This window comes from Sturnira hondurensis, unplaced genomic scaffold, assembly GCF_014824575.4.
Source record: "Sturnira hondurensis isolate 20B ecotype Veracruz unplaced genomic scaffold, ASM1482457v3 Scaffold0022908, whole genome shotgun sequence".
Lineage (NCBI taxonomy): Eukaryota > Metazoa > Chordata > Mammalia > Chiroptera > Phyllostomidae > Sturnira > Sturnira hondurensis.
Genome location: NW_028095539.1, coordinates 1637557 through 1656122, shown reverse-complemented (window position 1 = coordinate 1656122; position 18566 = coordinate 1637557). Strand labels below are relative to the sequence as shown.

At 39.4% G+C, this 18566-nt stretch overlaps 1 protein-coding gene across 5 annotated transcripts in view; it reads left to right on the top strand.

Annotated features, from left to right (window-relative positions):
- The window catches only part of NR6A1 (nuclear receptor subfamily 6 group A member 1), a 202076-nt gene that overhangs the window by 132201 nt on the left and 51309 nt on the right, over positions 1 to 18566 (top strand). The window contains exon 1 of one of the 5 annotated variants that reach the window (XM_037036417.1): positions 10577 to 10803. The exons of the other annotated variants lie outside the window; for them this stretch is intronic. Within the exon in view, the coding sequence (XP_036892312.1) occupies positions 10788 to 10803 (16 nt within the window). The 5' untranslated portion in view covers positions 10577 to 10787. Of the gene's footprint in view, positions 1 to 10576; positions 10804 to 18566 lie in introns of those variants that run through there. 5 annotated transcript variants of the gene reach the window in all.

Sequence of the window (18566 nt, the reverse complement as noted above, 5' to 3'; positions counted from 1 at the left end):
TTATGTTTAGGTATCTTTGCCTTTTGGAAGTTAGACACTTACATAAATGCAGGTATGATTATCTTTTTTTAGGTGATGTCTGTGTTTTACACTATGCATAGAATGACATTCCCTCCCCCAATAGTAAAAAGTACATTCTTCTATTTTTTTTATTTTAATACACAAAAAATTTAACTGGAAAAGTAAGTGATTACTTCTTTTATGGCTCATGAAATAGAAACTTTATGGCTAAGGAAAAAAAGATGAATGTTTAATTCAGAAAGACCAAAGCAGCGTGCCCTTTTGGTGGTGGTTACTCTAGATTATAAACTTGGAACCACAGCTGCTCTCTTGTCTTCACTGTCCCAATTGTTGTATTTTTCTTAAGTATCTTTTTAAAATACCTGTTATTTTTTACTAAAAATAATAACTGCTTGGCATTGCTGTTTATAAGGTGTTTCCACATACATTCTAATTTGTTTCTCAGAGTACTCCTGATTTAGGACAGTAGGTATAATAATTCTCATTTATAGGTGAAAAATTAAGATTATAGAAGTAATAAGTTAGAGGTTTTTTGACTTGTTATTTTAGCTATGACTCTTTTTAGTTCTCTAAATTCCATGAATGTTTGAATATTTACGTTCATAGAATTTAAAGAACAACAACATTCTTCTCTTGTTCATCTCTTTTAAAAAGATTTATGGTTCAGCATATGCTTATAAGGTTTTGTAACCATAAGGGAACCAACAGTGAAGGGAAAAAACCAGTAGTCGAATCAATGATTTGGAGCTGAAGGAAGAAATAAACATTCAACCAGAACAGAATGAAGAAACAAGAATTCAAAAAAAAAACGAGGAGAGCCCTTGCTGGTGTAACTTAGTGGACTGAGCATGGACTTCGAACCAAAGGGTCACCAATTCAGTTTCCAGTCAGGGCACATACCTGGGTTGTGGGCCAGCTCCCCAGTAGGGGTCATGGAAGAGGCAGGCACACACTGATGTTTCTCTCCCTCTCTTTCTCCTTCCCTTCCTCTTTCTCTAGAAATAAGTAAATAAAAATCTTTATTTAAAAAAAATAAGGAGAGGCTTAGGAACCTCTGGGATAACTTTAAACATTCCAATATCCAAATCTTCAGGGTACCAGAAGGAAAAGAGCAAGAGCAAGAAATTGAAAACTTATTTGAAAAAATAGTGGAGAACTTCCCCAATCTGGCAAAGGAAATAGACTTCTAGGAAATCTGGGAAGCCTAGAGAATCCCAAAGAAGTTGGACCCAAGGAAGCACACACCAAGGCACATCATACTTAACATTATCCAAGATTAAAGATAAGGAAAGAATCTTAAAAGCAGCAAGAGAAAAGGAGACAGTTAGCTATAAAGGAGTGCCCAAAAGAGTATCAACTGATTTTTCAAAAAAAACCTTGCAGGCAGGAAAGGTATGGAAAGAAGAATTTGAAGTCATGAAAAGCAAGGACCTACATCCAAGATACTCTGTCCAGCAAAGCTGTCATTTAGAATGGAAGGGCAACCTGGCTGGTGTGGCTCAGTGAATTGAGTGCTGGCCTAGGAATGAAAGAGTTGAAGGTTCAATTCCCAGTCTAGGGCACAAGCCTGGGTTGTAGGCCAGGTCCCTGGTAGGAGGCACAAGAAAGGCAACCACATATTGATGTTTCTGTCCCTTTCTTTCTCCCTTCCCTCTCTACAAATAAATAAATAAATAAATAATTTGTCTGCCCTTCCATTCTTTTTTTAACTGCTTCCCAGATAAGGTCAAGTTAAAGAAGTTCATCATCACCAAGCCCTTATTATATGAAATGTTAAAGGGACCTATCTAAGAAAAAGAAGAAGATCAAGACTATTAATAGTAAAATGACAACAAACTCAAAACTCTCACAACTAAACCTAAAAACAACAAAAACAAACTAAGCAAATAACTAGAATAGGAACAGAACCACAGAAATGGAGATCACATGGAGGGCTATCAGCGGGGAAGGGGGAGAAGGGAGAATGGGGAGAAAGATACAGGGAATAAGAAGTATAAATGATAAGTACAAAACAGGCAGGGGGAGGGTAAGAATAGTATAGGAAATAGAGAAGCCAAAGAACTTACATGTATGACCCATGGACTTGAACTAAGGTGGGGGGATGCTAGTGGGAGGAAGAGTGCAGGGCAGAGGAAAATAAAGGGGAGAAAAAAATGGGACAACTATAATAGCATAATCAATAAAATATACAAAAAATTAAAATTAAAATAAATGCCAAAGTTTAAATACAAAGATTCTTGAAAGCAGCAAGAAAAAAAGCAGTTGGTCACCTTCAAGGGAGCTCCCTTAAGACTGTCACCCGATTTCTCAAAAGAAACTTTACAGGCTAAAGGGGTTGGCAAGAAATATTCAAAGTGATGAAAAGCAGGGACCTACAGCCAAGATTACTCTACTCAGCAAAGCTGTCATTTAGAATCAAAGGACAAATAAAGAGCTTCCCAGACAAGAATAAGCTAGAAGAGTTCACCACCAAACCAGTATTACATAAAATGTTAAGGGGTCTTCTTTAAGATAAAAAATATGGTCAATAAAATGTCAATAAATACATATCTATCAACAATTGAATATAAAAGACAAAATAAGCAAGCAGAACAGAAATAATCATATGTACATAGAGCACTTGGTGGTTGCCAGATTGTAGAGGGGGTTGGGAGAGTGGATGGAAAAGGTGAAGGGATTAGGAAGTAAAATAGGTCATTACAAAATAGTCATGGGATGTAAAGTACAGCACAGGTGAGTAAAGTAGCCGAAGAACATGTATGCATGATGCATGGACATGGACAACAGTCTGGGGATTGCTTGAGGGGATAGGGAGGTCTGAGGAGAGGGAGACAAAGGGGGGAAAATTGGGATAACTGTAATCACATAAACAATAAAATATAATTAAAAACAAGTAAATAAACTCAGACCAAAAGAGAAGGGGTTCAGAAAGAGCATGGCAAATTAGATCAATTAATTATTCAACATCTATCAATGAAATACTTTGCTGTTGCTACAGATAAGCATTACAAATAATAATTATTAAATCAATACATATTTAATATATGTTATGTTAAATACTATACTGTTTTTAAATATTTGAATAATATTGAATAACACTGGTAAATATAATATGTTGAGTGAAAGAAAAACTATGTATAATGTATAAACTGTAAAAAAAATAAAAATGAAAAGTATATACACATGAAGAAAAAAAAGATGGCAGGAAGTGGACCAAAATGTAACTGATATTACTTGCAAGTCTATTAAGGTAGTGGAATGAAAGTGTTTTTCTTTTACTTTTTTGTTTTCTGGATTTTTCTGCTACTGCACATATATTACTTTATAATAAGAAAAGAAATATTGTTCTAAATAGTATCAACTATAAGTTTATTGAGAATTTACTGTATATGCCAGGCATGTGGTGTGTATTTTTCATAAGATTCTCTCTTTTAATTCTCACAGAGATTCTTTGGGGTAGGTACTCTTAACTCATTTAAAATTAATTTATTAATTTATTAATTTATTTATTTCTGATTTTAGAGGGGGGGAAAGCATCGGTTTTATTGTTCCACTTATTTATGCATTTATTAGTTGCTTCTTGTATATGCTCTGGCCAGTGATTGAACCCACAACCTGGAAGTATCAGGATCCCACTTTAGCTAACTGAGCGACCCAGTGAGAGCCTGTTAACTCACTTTGTAGATGAGGAAATTACGACCGAGGTTATAGAGTTTGCCTAAAGTCACATAGCTAGTAAAAGCAGGGTACAAAATTTGAATCTAGGTTTAACCCCAGAACTTGTTTGCTTACCTTCTTTATTTTCCTGTAAAAGAAAAAGAAATAGTCCTGCGCGTGATGAATGAGTGGGGTTGAGTTCCAGCTCTAAGATGTCCTGGAACAGTACAGAAGGGTTTTTGTCCCTGGGATACATACAAGCTCTGAAGTATGTATCCCAGCCTCTGATATCTCTGTTCCCTTTACTCAGCATGTTTAAAGGTCAGGCTTGTAAAAATCTGAGTTCCAAAGCCCAGAATTGGGTCATATTTCAGGATTCACCAGAGGGGCAAAGCAGATGGGTGAATGCACACAGAGAGGCAGCAGGTAGAAGGAAAGTAGAGGGAAGCAATTTCCCCTTTCATCACCCTGCCAAGCAATAGGGGGTTGACCCTATTGGTCAGAGCAGGGCCAAGGCCTTCAGGGCTACACAGGCTGCCAGTGGGAAAGTGAGGGTGCGAACATAATGGTCCTGGAGTTTGTTCGCTTCTGTCGCCAACATGCGAGCACAGCACTATGTCGAGCTGTTAAAGGTAATTTTAGTTACTTTGATCTGTATACTTATTTAATCAATAACCCTGTGGAGTAACTCTTCCCATTTAACATGTATAGAGGCTGGGAGTTCAGGGAATTGGTGAAATTATCCAAATGTACGAAATCTAGTGTAAGTTGTATAGCTGGTATTTGATTCCAAATGTGTCTAATTCTAAAGCATGTAATCTCAGGCTACTTATTTTAGTTAGCTTCTTCTGTAGAATGATGGGTTCTTTGGAAGCCTAGGCCTTTAAAAAGAAAACCTAATCAAGCATGAATCAAGTACCATCTTGTCCTAGGTTCTCTGGGAAGTACCAGGAATACAGAGATGAATCATATCTTGTCCCTGTTCTAGAAGTGTTCACAGACCTGTGGCCGGCAGTCATACAAAGGGAGGAAACTGGAGAAATCGATAGGATTGGAACCTTTAGGGCAGGGAAGAATTGGAGGTTTTTTGGAAATTAAATAACTCATGAAAACTGTCCAGGCAGAAGGAACAGTATGTGCAAAAGCACACTTGGGTAACCGCAAGGAGCGCTGTGTGTTGAGAGAGAGGGAGAGTTTAGCCAGTGGCTCAGTCAGGAAGGCCCGTGTAATCTTCAGAAGGTGCTTTATTCCTCCCTGACAGATTTAAAGTGTCATGGTTTTATTTGAGTTTTAGAAAGTAGCCAGGTAGAGAATGGATTGGGGGGAAGATGGCAGAGGGAGAATAGACATGTGGAACAAAGTAGGAGCTGACAAGGTAGACCTACACGATTGTTAATCAAAAGATCGCCAGCGACGTGTGATTCCTCATTGATACAGGAGCTCAGCAAATAGCAGATACTGCTCAAAAATCTTTTACTGCCAGTTCTGGGCCTTCATTATTGAAAGATTCATTGTCAGGTAGCCTCACAAATATATATATTTTATATATATTCAGAAAAAATATATATAAAATAAAGGGCCTGGCACATTAAGGACTTTGGAGTGAAGTTTTGGGTGTAAAAACTTCTTCCGAAGTAAGACGAAAGAGTTAGAAAATGTGAAAATGAAGTAGAATATGAATGTGCCATTAAGTTTAATGAAATAACTGCACCACAGCCCGCCCACCCACACAACACACACACACACTGAGAACCTTCTAATTACTTGAGCATATTATGAATGCCTACCATAACCTAAATCTAAGGCTAGACCCTGGGAATACGAATACCAAGGTTTGACTCTTTGGGTACATTCAGAATAATAAGATGGAACTGTAAAATAAAAAATACTAGGTGATATGTATTATCATGATATATTTTAGGGATCGAGGCAGAATAGAAGGAAGATGAGATTTGACTCTGTCTGATTTGAGGGCTGGGAAGATGGGATCAGAATACCTTGCAGTGGCTGTAATACTTAAATTGAGTCCAGAAAGATGAGTGAGTGGTAGTGGAAGCTATGAGGAAGCAGTGAGAAGAGTTATCCAGGCAGATGGGTACTCACACTGCAGGTGGGTCAGTATTGCTCAAGTGATGAGTGTACATGGGAGTGGTGGTAAATGAAGCTGGAGAGATCAGCAGGGGTTGGTGGTAAAGTGCCTGGGGGTGTGGACCTTGATATTTTAGGTGCCTGGGAGCCATCGACTGGGCACAGTGATACCATGCAATAGTAATTCAGGGTTTTTATCTTGGAGGAGTTAATTGTAGGCAGAAATCTCTGCCTGTGTCATCTGACTTTTTTCCTCTAAGTTGGGTAGATAGGCAAATGAAACAACTTAAGTCAGGACTCAGGCCAAAGTTCATCTGGAAAATACTGGACTTCAAGTGATCTTCCTGTTTAGTCACACCAAAGGGGAAAGGCTGTAGGTCCATTTGCCGTGTCTTTATAGTCTTGCTTTATACAACTTTGATTATTTTAAACTTCATTTGCAAATGTTGCTTAACAGCAGTTTGAAATGTTGCTATATTCCGGGGTATAATATTTATTTGCACTAATCTCTGGGCTGACTTAGATTTTTAATTGTGAAGAGGTACCAAATTGGGATGATTTGAGCCCAACTTGTTCTGATCTCTCAGGATATATAGTAGCTGGTTGCATTTATGTTTATATACTGAATATCTGGTTCTTTTCTTTTTCTTTTCATTCAAAAGGGACTGGCTTATTTATACTATAATCTGTTCTTGATTCTGATACTTTTTATCTTTAGAAGGGAAGGGAAGGAGAGAAGGAGAGAAATATCAATGTATGGTTGCTTCTCGTACATCCCCTGCTGGGAACTGGCCCACAACCCAGGCATGTGCCCTGACTGGGAATCGAACCGCGATCCTTTGGTTCACAGGCTGGTACTCAGTCCACTGAGCCACACCAGCCAGGGCAGGAAACTGATCTATTTTTTTAAATGGTGTTTGTTTGTTTGTTTGTTTGTTTATAGAGAGAGGGGAAGGGAGGGAGAGAGAAACATCAATGTTTGTCTGCCCCCACTGGGGACCTGGCTCGCAATCCAGGCATGTGCCCTGACTGGGAATCAAACCTGCAACCCCAGGACTCACAGCTCGTGCTTAATCCACTGAACTACACCAGCCAGGGTGGAAACTGATCTATTTAAATACCCTACCCGTATTTATATATTTCCTTGATTGTCTCAGAAATGTCTTTTCACAGATGATTTGTTCAAATCAGGATCCAGATAAGGTCCATACATTACATTGGGTTGATATACACACACACACACACACACACACACACACACACACACACAGTACATAATGTATTATACACATATAATAACATAAATATATACATACATGCATACACACACACACACACACACACACACATAATGTTACTCTTTTGCATACAGATTTAATTCCTGACTTTGTAGCATAGGCATTAAAAAGTCGTTTGAGGTCTTCCCGGTTCTAACCATTCCTTTGAGTCCTGAAATACCTCTCCTGTCTACTCGGGGAATGTGAAGGTTCTGCTCACATGTCCTGCCCTCTCTGTGGCATTCCACTCCAGTCTAGTGAAGTGTTTCTTCATCTCTTTCCCTAACAGTAAGTACTTACCTCTTTGACAGTGCTCGTGAGACCATATTGTCATTCCTTGGTTTAGTGTGTTTGTGTTGTACTACGTACGAGTGGGTCAGTCTGGAGGGTGGAAAGTGAAGCTGGAGAGATAGCAGGTGGTTAGCAGCTCCGGGGCAGGGGCAACGTGAAATGTATCTGTCACCTCAGCCAGCACGGTGCCCAAGTCGTAGGGGACACTCTGTAGATACTGTAGAGTTGGATTTTTTTTAAAACCTAGTTTCTAGGATATTTTTATTTTAAAACTTAGCTGTTTTTAGTTTACTGAACTATGAATTCCCTTTTCCAACTACAGGAATAGAAGGCAAAACTGGAAATTATATCTGAGTATGTTCTTTGTTGCTTCTTTTTTTTTTCTTCATTTAGGAGGTTTTCTTGTTAGTCCCACAGTATCAGCTTCATTTGGCTGTGTTTCGTTATTCCTGTTTAGTCATTTTAAACCCTGTCTCTTGCCATAGGGAGTACCTGTGTCAGAGATCTGCCGGGTCAGAACCAGAGAGCTTGGGCTCTTATTTTTTGTCATTTTCAAGGTTAAAAAGGATTTAAGACATTTTCTACGTACTTCTAGTCTTCTAAAATGGATAGATAGTTCCCCTCCATCAGAGTGATCATACAGCTTTCACTTTGCATTGAAACTTCTTAGAAACAAATAAGGTTGTAGTGATTCCAGCAATTGTGTGGAATTGTGTAACACAATTGCTACCTTTTGTGTTACATTGAAGAACTAAGCGTATTATTACATCTCGATGCCCCCCTGTAGCTTCAAAACCTGCAGTCTTTGAAAACTGCTATTTGAATAAACAAACAGATGGGGAATAATCTTGAATAGTAACATCTACAGAAGGTTTTTTCTATTCAAGATATGTGATGTAATGGAAGAAATGAGGGACTAAGATGTTTGGTTGTCTTCTCAATTGGTCTAATGACTCCTTCCCCTTCCTTCCTTCCTTCCTTCCTTCCTTCCTTCCTTCCTTCCTTCCTTCCTTCCTTCCTTCCTTCCTTCCTTCCCTTGGGCCTCAGTTTCCCCAAATTATATAAAGACTTTATATGTTTAAAATAAAAGTGGAGGCAGTCCCTCACAAGGTTAACTAAGGCTCCACCGTTCACAACTGGAATTCAGATTTTGAATTCTGTTAGATATGCAGTATGCAAATGCTGCAGATGTTGGTTGGATGCAGAATTTTGTTCATCTACTTTTCTCTACAGTACAAAGTTAATATTAGCAAGTAGAAAATGTGCTGATTTCTTATTTCCTTTTCTCCTCTTCCTACTAATAAATTCTAAGAATCCTTTTAACGTTTTTAAAAGGTTTTTTTCCTCTCCAGTTGTTTGTAACAGTCTTACTGTGAGCCCTAGTTAAGATTTAGAGTTAGCCATTTGTATTCATGTGGCCGATAAGGTACATGTCATGTTCTCTTCCCCCTTCCACTCAGTAGAGCCTGTAAAGGGCTCCTTAAAAACCTGTGGGACTGAGGATGCTAAAGAAATACGACTCTGTACAAAGATAAGACTTACCCCGCTTCTTAAATATATTAAAGATTTGTTCTCAGGCTTACAGGTACATCAAGGATTAGTGCTAAGACCCACCCTTAAAAACATCAAGGGCTCTGCTTCAGTCTTGATACTAGAAGCCAGACCAATAGCTTCCCATTTCATTTTTTTCCTCCAAAGAGTGGTGCCATAAAGCAAAGAGGCTTTCTCTACTTGTGTTGTGGGTAGGAACTAAGTTCAGATAAACCTGTATCCTTCAGAGAAACAGCTGCCTTCGAATGAGAATTCCCAATTGAATAGCTTTTTGCTGATGGACTTTCTCCCCTTATTCAGCCTCCCCCCCAGTATTCTATTTATAGTCACTTTACAAAAATTGTAAGAGCTACATTAAGTTCTCCAGGGATTGAGGTGAAAATATTACTCTCTTGACTTGGAAGGAGTTGGGGTAGGAAAGCTGGTTCATGTTTGGGGTGAGGTGTGTGTTTGCAGTGGCAGAACATTTATTTTTAGACAGATAAATAATAGCCTTTTCTCCTTCTCTAAATCATTGGTCACTTTCTTTTTAGGTCCTACTCTGTAAGATGACCCTAATGCTCTCTATTGGTTGGGAAAGCCCTCTAATAAAAGTGGTAGCAATATTTGCCATTCGGTTATACAGCTGCCAAGTGATGGATCCCACTCCCACGTGATGGATCCCACTCCCACCCCAAGAAGGGTCTCCTTTTCTCTGGGACACTGCTGTAAAATGTGCCTGGCTTTTAAGTTAGTCCCACAGCTAGAATAGAAGGGAGCTTCCGTAGGATGAAACACTTTGTGCATTTAAAAAGCGTTTATCCCTGGGAATCAGTCTCTCTTTGGGCCATCCCACCTCCCGAGTGCAACTTGCCCTCTTATTAGGTTCTGACATCTGAATGGATAGCTGGATGTTTGGCATCATGTGCTGTAAGCACATGACTCAATTTGCCATCCTGTGCAGCTCCGTGGCAGGGTTTGAACAGTGTTTTGCATACCTGGTGTGACGCACTTTGTCACGTATTACTGGTACTGTTCACGAAGCAGGGAGACATTGCTTAAGATCTTAGGAGTTTTAAAGGAATGAAGCAGGAAGCTTACTTAAACGTTTAAGAATTTGGCTGGGGGCAGTGGGTGGAATTTCTAACCTTTGCTTTCTCCACAAAAACAGGATTTTGCAGACCGGGTTTCCTTTCTCCACATCCTTTGAGACCAGTGTATATAACCAGAACATAGAAATTAAGGACCAGAGTTGAAGTGAACCCTGCAAATAACTCAGAGCTCCAGGTTGTAATTTCTCAGAAAAATTCGCCTTGTCATTGTTTATTATAATGACAAAAGGCAGGGAATCCCCTCCTCTCCCTTCCCCCCTCCCCTAAACACAGGCATACCATGGAGTTTCTGTTTGTCTTCTCCTTGTGCCAAATGTTTCAACTCCTACATTTTCTAATCCAGAGTATAGAATAGTTCTTGAAAGCAAGAGGGGAGGGGGAAAAATTCCCACATACTAGATCTTTTTAAAATTAAATGAAAACCAGGTCCTTCTAAAAGGTTCCCTTTTAATTTTAGAATCTCAGTTTAAAGAACATCAGAGGAGTATTTCCTGTTAAATGTTTCCATTGTAGTTTTCAGCGAGACATGCTAGGCAGTATAGTTAACTAAAGAAAATAAGTCCATCGGTTCCACTTAGATAACCTTTGGTAATAAACGAACTCCATACACGTTGTGACCTTAGCGCCTGAACTTTCTAATCACATGACCGGCTTGTAAACTGACCTGTGAGGATGACTGTCGTAGTCCCTGCTAAGACAGAGAAATTGGCCAAGTGTCGGAAGGGTGGTTGGTCATCAAGCTGGACTTGTCCTCTAATCTGTTTCTTCATGGCTGCAATAGCACTTCTCAACAAACTCCAAGAAGCATGAAATGGAGACATGGGAAGGTAAGGGAACTGACTGTTTAAGATCCGGACCAAATCTAAGGTTTAGAAATTCTTTGAAGGTTTAACGCAAATAGTAGCCTGAGGGAGGAGGGAGACAGTCCACTCCTCTTTTGTGTTTTGGCAGAATTCAGCCAACAAGTTTTCCTGTGTGTAGCAGCTGGCTATAAACATTTTGGAATAGAGAAGATCCCAGGAAAACTGTAGCAAATTGATTGTTGTGGTTGGTGTTTTTAAGAAAAAAAGCAGGAAAAAAGAAAAAACTTAATTTAAATTTTATAATGACTTGGAAAATGTTAAACTTAATTTTATATCACAGTTCTTAAGTAAAGTTTATGTTTGAAAAATTGTTTTGTTTGCCTCTTGACGGAATTTGTTTGTAATTTAAATTCCTTAATCCATTCATCCCATCTGCCAAAGGCTTAGTTAGTCCGGGTAGTGATGGGTAGTGTTGGGTTGTGAGGCCGTTGATAATGCAGCCGCAGTCCCTTTGGCTAGCTTGATACTCTGCAGTTTGGGGCATATGACTAAACCACTGCTAATTTCTTTTTAAGTGGGTAAATTTTTTCCCCTCTCATTAATAGCCCTTAGATAGTGTTGCAATTTATGTATTTGGAGATAGACTCCTACTTGTGTGAGTGCCCCACACCTTTATTATTTGGGCCAGGAGAGACCTACACAGCTAAAGAGACAGCTAGAAGATAAATGTTAGTATTAAAGGTGTGCTGTATTTGTTTGATGCATTTATAAAGTTTGGAGTCTAAGAGTTTGCCAAAAGTTTGGTTTCTTATAGGCAAGCACTGCTGAGCTATATAGCCAGAAGAGTATCAGGCTCTTTGAGGTAGTTGGTAAATTTCTAGGCCATTAACCTATGAAATAGCTCCTCCTGGGAAAGCTTCCCAGCCCCTTGCAGCGTGGCTAACATCCCCCTCAGGCAGCTTTGCAGTTTCATTCTCACCCTGAGGATGCACAAACTCAGGAAGTGGGGTGGAACCCCCTCATAACATTCTTATTGATAGTAACACTGTCTAGTAATGCTCCCTCATATGTTCTTATATACCAGGATTATGTCATCATTGGTTTTTATTGTGAATTAGTAAAACAGCAAAGTTTGTAGAAATGACCAGTTACATGCAAGACCTGTTATTTTTTAATCTTGACCAGCATCTCTCCTTCCCCCTAGTCACACAGAAAGTCTTAGTTAAACTGTTCTGGATGTACCAGCTTTTCTCGAAAGCGGTAGTTTAAGAAATAAGATTTGCTCTGGATCCACTGGAGTGGGAGTTTGGGAGTAGGCAGAGATAACAGCGGTGGTGACGTGAGTTTGGAAGGCACAGCTCTGGAGGATTTGGCTACGTTTTTTGTTTTGTTTTTTTCCTTTCAGCAGCTTGAATCTCTTAGTGATACGTAGTTAACAAGTTCTGAAAGAGAAAAACCGTTTAAACAGAAAGTTCTCCCTTAGTGCTTATTTAAGCATTGAAAATTTGATTTTTCTTAGGTGTTCAATGGCAGAAAATAACCTTAGGGTACTAAAATAAGAACTTTTATAAAATAAGGAAGTGAATTTTAAAATTTTCACCTGAATCTTTTCGTACAAAACTTCTACTAAAGCAAAATGAATGATCCCAGATAAAGGAGGTCTCTGGAAGCTTAAAAAGCAAAATCAAACTGCTTACAAAAGAGACCAGTGAAAATGCTACTGTAAAAAAAAGCACTGCCCTGTTTTAGATATTGGGCCCTTGTCCACTTAAATTAACCTTTGTCACAGCTGGGCATACAAATGTTTTGTTTTAGTTCACAGAGGGTTAACTCTATTCAAGCTTTCACTGTGGCAGGCCTGATCTGTGGAGTCATACAATCTGGTCTTTCAGCCCTGCCAGTCGCTAGGCAGGAAGTCTTATTTCTTAAGCTATCTTTCAGAATGGGGGTTGGGATTTGGAGAAAGGTGGGGGAAGGGCCTTGGAGCATCTGTAAGGATCAATAACAGAGAGCAAGCCGCGAGAGAGGCCATTGTGCGCACTCAGGATAGATGCAGCCCTTGTGCACAGTCCCTGCCTGGCAGGACAGACACCTAAATCCAAAACAATGCCACCAAATGATTTCCTTGTGAAAAATCAGATTGCTCTTAAAGGAGAAGTAATACTTAAGAATGCCCCTTTAATATTAGGAATATTCTCATTCCTCAACTTGCTACAATCAGTAGTCCTCACTAGAAATAACTCCAAATTGATTTTTAAAAGCCTTTTGTACTCATGCTAATACTGTATTGAATTGGAGAGGGTGATCATTTTGGTCTTAGTCCATGCATCAAAGCATTGAGTAATTTTCTTTCTTTCTCTCTTTCTCTCTTTCTCTTTCTTTTTTCTTTCTCTTTCTTTTTTATTCTAACATTTGCTTTACCCTATTAGTGTTGGAGGCATCATTAAGGGAATGAAAAGAACAAAATTTTGTTAGGATTTCACTAACACATGTTTGAAATCCCTCCCCCAATAGCTGTTATTGGCTCTGGAAAGTTCGACTGAGCTAAACAGATGCTCTTGGTGTGTTATTTTTTAGCCAACAAATATACAAAAATCATAGGTCTAATTTTAAAATGCCCTTAAGTTGTGATATTGTGCCACATTTAATGCATATTATATTTGTGTTAAACAGATACTTCAGCTTTGGAAAGTGAGTAGTTCCACCAATGAAATTATAACTTGTTTTAATATATAATCTTTATTATATTTTTCAATTACCATTTATCCCCTATACCACCCCCCAGCATTCACCATCCTGTCACCCATGTCCATGAGAAATAATGACTTTAAATGTGCTACCAAGCTTGTTTTTTACTCCAGCCCAGATTTTCATCTTTCCAGATCCCCTTTCCCAAGCTCAACTGTAACCTCCCTGTTTTACTGTATCCTTTCTCAGTGGATTAAGGCAGTAATTCAGTAGGTACTTTTATTATGCAAATTATTTATGGCAGTTGGAAAGAGTATTGGAGTCATTCCTGCCTCTCTTCCACTAAACCCCCAAAGTGTTGGTGACACAAATAGTAACAGCGGTGGAAAAGGAAATTATGAAGAGCCTCTAATAACCTTCTCCCAGTATGAGATCTTCCAGGGATAAATGTATAAACCAACTGGGGGGCCATAGTGTGACTCACAGACATACAGATGGAGTAAAGGCGGGAGAAGGCCTGCATTTGAAATGAGCCCCTGATTTAATTCATTGTGTGCCTCTTGAATGGAGACCTGACATATTCTTTTGGACAGTTTTGAGGCTTAAGAGAATACTTAGACATTCACGAGATCATGTGGATGTTTTTAACCCACCTCTAACCTGTACCCCTTTCCTAGGGAAGACAACGTATAAAAAGAATCTAATCATCACAAGCAGCGCCTTCTTAATGCCATTGTTTTGCCTCTCTGACAGTATTATAATTCTTCATTAATATTTAAGCTGAGGGAGCAGTTCTTTTAATCAGCATTTTCCAGAGAGATACAAATATCACTACAAAACTTGGGAGTTCAGTTATCATTTACATTGTATTAAAATAGGGTATGAAACCTACCATGACCCTTTTGAACAATGTGGTCTTTAATGTGCTTTAGGGGGAGGGCCTAGTGAAGGAAAAGCCATAAAAGTCTTTTGGGTTCAAGATGAGGTTGAGATTTTAGTCCATTGCTTTTGTCATTTTCACACACAAACATCACTGCAATCATGTTTGATTTAGCATCCTTAATACAATGAGGTAGGAGAACAAAAGGATATCAGAGGCACAAGCAAGAAAGCCAAACATTCTCCCCTCCCCCAAATTTTTTCAGATCATTCTCTTTTCTCCTTCTTCCCTGCTACTGGGGTTTCTTTTTAAGCCAAGGAAATCAGTTCATTTGTAAGAATCTTCTTTTTACATGCTTCAGTGGATTGCTTAGGAAATTGAAAACCTAGTCACTCTTCAAATATTTTTTAGACATAAAAAGTCATGTCCCAAAGACTTAGTAAAAATACTATAATTAGGAAAAATGGACCTACTCGTATTTCAAGGTTGCAAGTTTGGGGGGGGGGCGTTCCAGTGCACAGCTGCTTTACATATTTTGAAAAGCCTGATAGATGTAAAGGTCATTGCTAACTCTAACAGGGTCTTGATGCTCACACTGTGATCCAAGGACCTTGCATAATTAGGATGAGAAGCATGGAAGGTCAGGAGTCGACTGGCTGGTGGGCCTTGGCGAATTGTCATTGGGGCCAGTCAGAATTCCTGTAGGATTTTTAGCCATTCACACCAAACCAAAGCAAAAATAGCCCCTGCTGCTGCTTCCATGGCCCTTGAGCAGCTCCCTTAGGCTGTATGGTAAGGACTTGGGCCCTGCTGCCCAGGTGGCTCACAAAAACTTGGCTACAGGATTCCCACCCAGTGTTGGGGAAAGATCCTGAACAGCCTGACTCTGTCACTCGGCCAAGTCATTTGACCTCTGAGCCTCAATTCCCCACATGTGTAACAGCAGATAGTAATGCCAATCTCTCGGGGCTGCTGTAGGAATTAAGAGAACCTCTGTCCCAGGGCCCAACACACATTTACGTGCCTTGAAATTGAAATGAGTTGGGTTTTTTTTAACTCTTTTTAAAGATTTTATTTATTTTTTTTATAGAGACGGGAAGGGAGGGAGAAAGAGAGGGAGAAAAACATCCATGTGTGGCTGCCTCCTGTATGCCCCCAGATGGGGGCCTGGCCAGCAACCCAGGTACGTGTCCTTGCTGGGAATCGAACCAGTGTCCTTTTAGTTCACAGGCCAGTGCTCAATCCACTGAGCCACACCAGCCAAGGCTGAAGTGAGTTTTAAAGAGTAGCAAATTTAGGGAGATTAGGAAGAAGAGGATTCTTGGGTGAGCTTGTGGCTGATGCCATTTATATACCAAGTAGAAAAGTCCCCAGGGCACGGTGTCTCTGTTCAGTGGGTGGCAGGCAGCACTCAGCGTTGGGCCCTTTAGAAATTTTTCCTGAAAATGCCAAACAACTAATGAGATGAGCTGCTTGAGTCATCTCCTACAAAGAATTGCAATGCTATTCCTGAGCATTGCAATTAGTATTCCACATAATTAGTGGAACCCTGCAAAAGTTAGGCTTTTTCCCTACCAGAGTCTTTTACAATTAAGTTGATTGGTTGAAAAAGAAGTGATGGGCTGTAAGTGAACACACTGGTTAAATCATAATCAGGAAAAGGATAGCCATGTTATTTATATCTTGTTCCATGTATTTTGGTAGATAAATAGATGCCAAGACAGTTGCCATCACCAAGCTTAGTAGTCCCTTCTCAGAAGCTTTAGGAGGACGGGGTAAAGGTGGGAATATTGTTAGCATGCTAATCCTTGCTCTGCTTACCCTTTGAATCTTGGGTCTCCCTGCCTTCTGGGGGTTCAGAGGTTATATCAGTGGCTCATTGTTCTGATCTCTGCATATAAAATTATAATTTAGGTAGGCAACATCAGTTGAGCACTTACTGTGTTCCAAACCCTGGGACCATAGGTGAAGCAGACATAATTCCTTAACTGAACTGCAGCTCTTCTGAACTGTGAAGATGGAAAAATAATTTTAATGTTGCTTACTAGATACTAACTATTCATCAGTTGAAACATAGATTTTTTTAAGAGTAATTGCAGGGCAAGGAGGAACATGTGGCAGCCAAATCATTATTCAAAACTGGCAGTGGGATTTGTTTTCACTTTGGGGTCCTATATTTCTTTAGTGTTTTTTTCTAACTATGTTTACCATGCATTTATTAAACTTTTTTTTTTTGCTCTTCCAGTGCATGGTTGCACAAGAGAATATTCAAATAGTTTTCTTAACATAGTAGAATTAGAGTCCTGGATTACAGTTGGCATAAGTGTGGGGGAGACTAAACATCATTTCTGTTTCTGTGTTAGCATCCTCTTTGCTGCTAGCAAAACATTTTCTGTTGGTGAAGTTTCAGCATGCACCCTCAGTGTGATGGCTATAGCAACTGAGCTTTGCTTTTCAAAGGAGCTGTTATGGATAACTTGTTAAATGTCAATTACAGCTTATTAAATTACTGCTGTACAACAAATATGTTTGGGACATTTCTTTTTTTTAAATATTTTTATCTATTGATTTTAGAGAGAGAGAGAGATATGAATTCACTGTTCCCCTTCTTTTTATGTATCTGTTGATTGATTCTTGTATGTGCCCTAACCAGGGAATCAAACCTAGAACACTGGTGTATCCAGATGATGCTCTAACCAGCTGTGCAGCCTGGCCAGGGCTGTTGCATACACTTGAAAAGAGAAGGGTGGGAGGAAGCCATTTAATTACAAACATGTGCACCTGGGTCATTTTGGAAAGAAGAGATGTATAGTGAAAGGCTTGCCGCTAGTCTTGAAGTCTTGGCTTTTATAAGAGTATATTTACATTTACATACTCTCGTGCAAGGTTTTTGTTCTTTAAGTTTGCTTCATTCGAGGTAGTTGTTAATTGCTACTGACTGAATATCTACTTCCCTTGCCTCTTTGATTTGATTAGGGCAGGATAGAGGTGAGGTGATGATGTGCTGCAATTAGTGTCTTTCCCTGTCACTGGATATAGTCCAGCCATCCAGTGTTTCAACCATATCCTGTATTAAAGTGGTACTTTAAGAAACACTGTACTGTTAGGATTCTAGGTTTGTCGTCATCGTTGTTTTTAATGTGTAGAAATTAATTCCCCCATGGCACCTCGGCTCTAATCCCCACATGCCTTTTGGAATCTGGTACACTAAAGCACTTGCCATGAGGTTATGAGTCTGATACTAGAGAAAAACTACCCACCATAGAATAGTTTTTGTATGGAAAGTTGATGTCATATGTGGAAAAATATTTCGACTCAGTTTCTTTGTTCTTCACTTCCTACAGCATTAGTCATACTAATAGCATTAGTAAGAGAATGATGAAATCTAGGGGGTCTTGAGGAGTGGGGGGAAGGAGTGCTAGTTTTATGAAAGTATTGATCCAGTGCCTCAGGGAAGTGAAATCCTTGGGTTCTGACGGCTACATTAGTAAAACCATGAGAGTGTAATGCTCATATACACTGTTTACATTTCATAATTTGTGCTCTTAGTGTTGAATGCACAGACTCCAGCACTTATTCTGATCATTGTTTTACACATGTATGTAATTATAAGATAACACTTACTGGCCAGTATGATGGGAGTCTCCTTTAATGTATATATCTGTGTTCTGGGCTCATTCTACTAAATCTGATCAGAATTCTGGAGAAAGTGACCTTTTGGTAAGACATTGTGGCAGCTACAGTTTCCATTCTCCTAAAACATATGGTTTCATTTAAAGCATGCTAATTGATCTCTCTTTCACCAGGACCTTAGAATTGGGCACGGAACTGAGTACTAAGCTTTGAGCATTGGCACAAGATTTCTGGGCTGGCCCACTGATTTGTTGTTTAGAGTTCTTATAAAGTGTATGTTTTGATTTGCAAGTAGAGAGGCTACACCATTCAACTGACATTCTCTAGTGGTTGCTCTGTGCTTGGTATGTATTAGGGGTACAGGCTGTGGGGCATACAGCCTAGTAGAGGGATATGAATAGATAAGTATAACAAAGTGTTGGAGGCACAGCGTTAGCGGTTCTGGAGGGTACTGAGTTTGTGCAGACGTAGAAGTGCTCCTTTCTGCTTGGGCTGTCAGGTTAGGCTTTAACCAGGAAGGCATCATGAGAGATTGGTTGATGTTTGTCAGGCTGGGAAAATGGGAAAGAGTCTCCCAGGCAGAAGG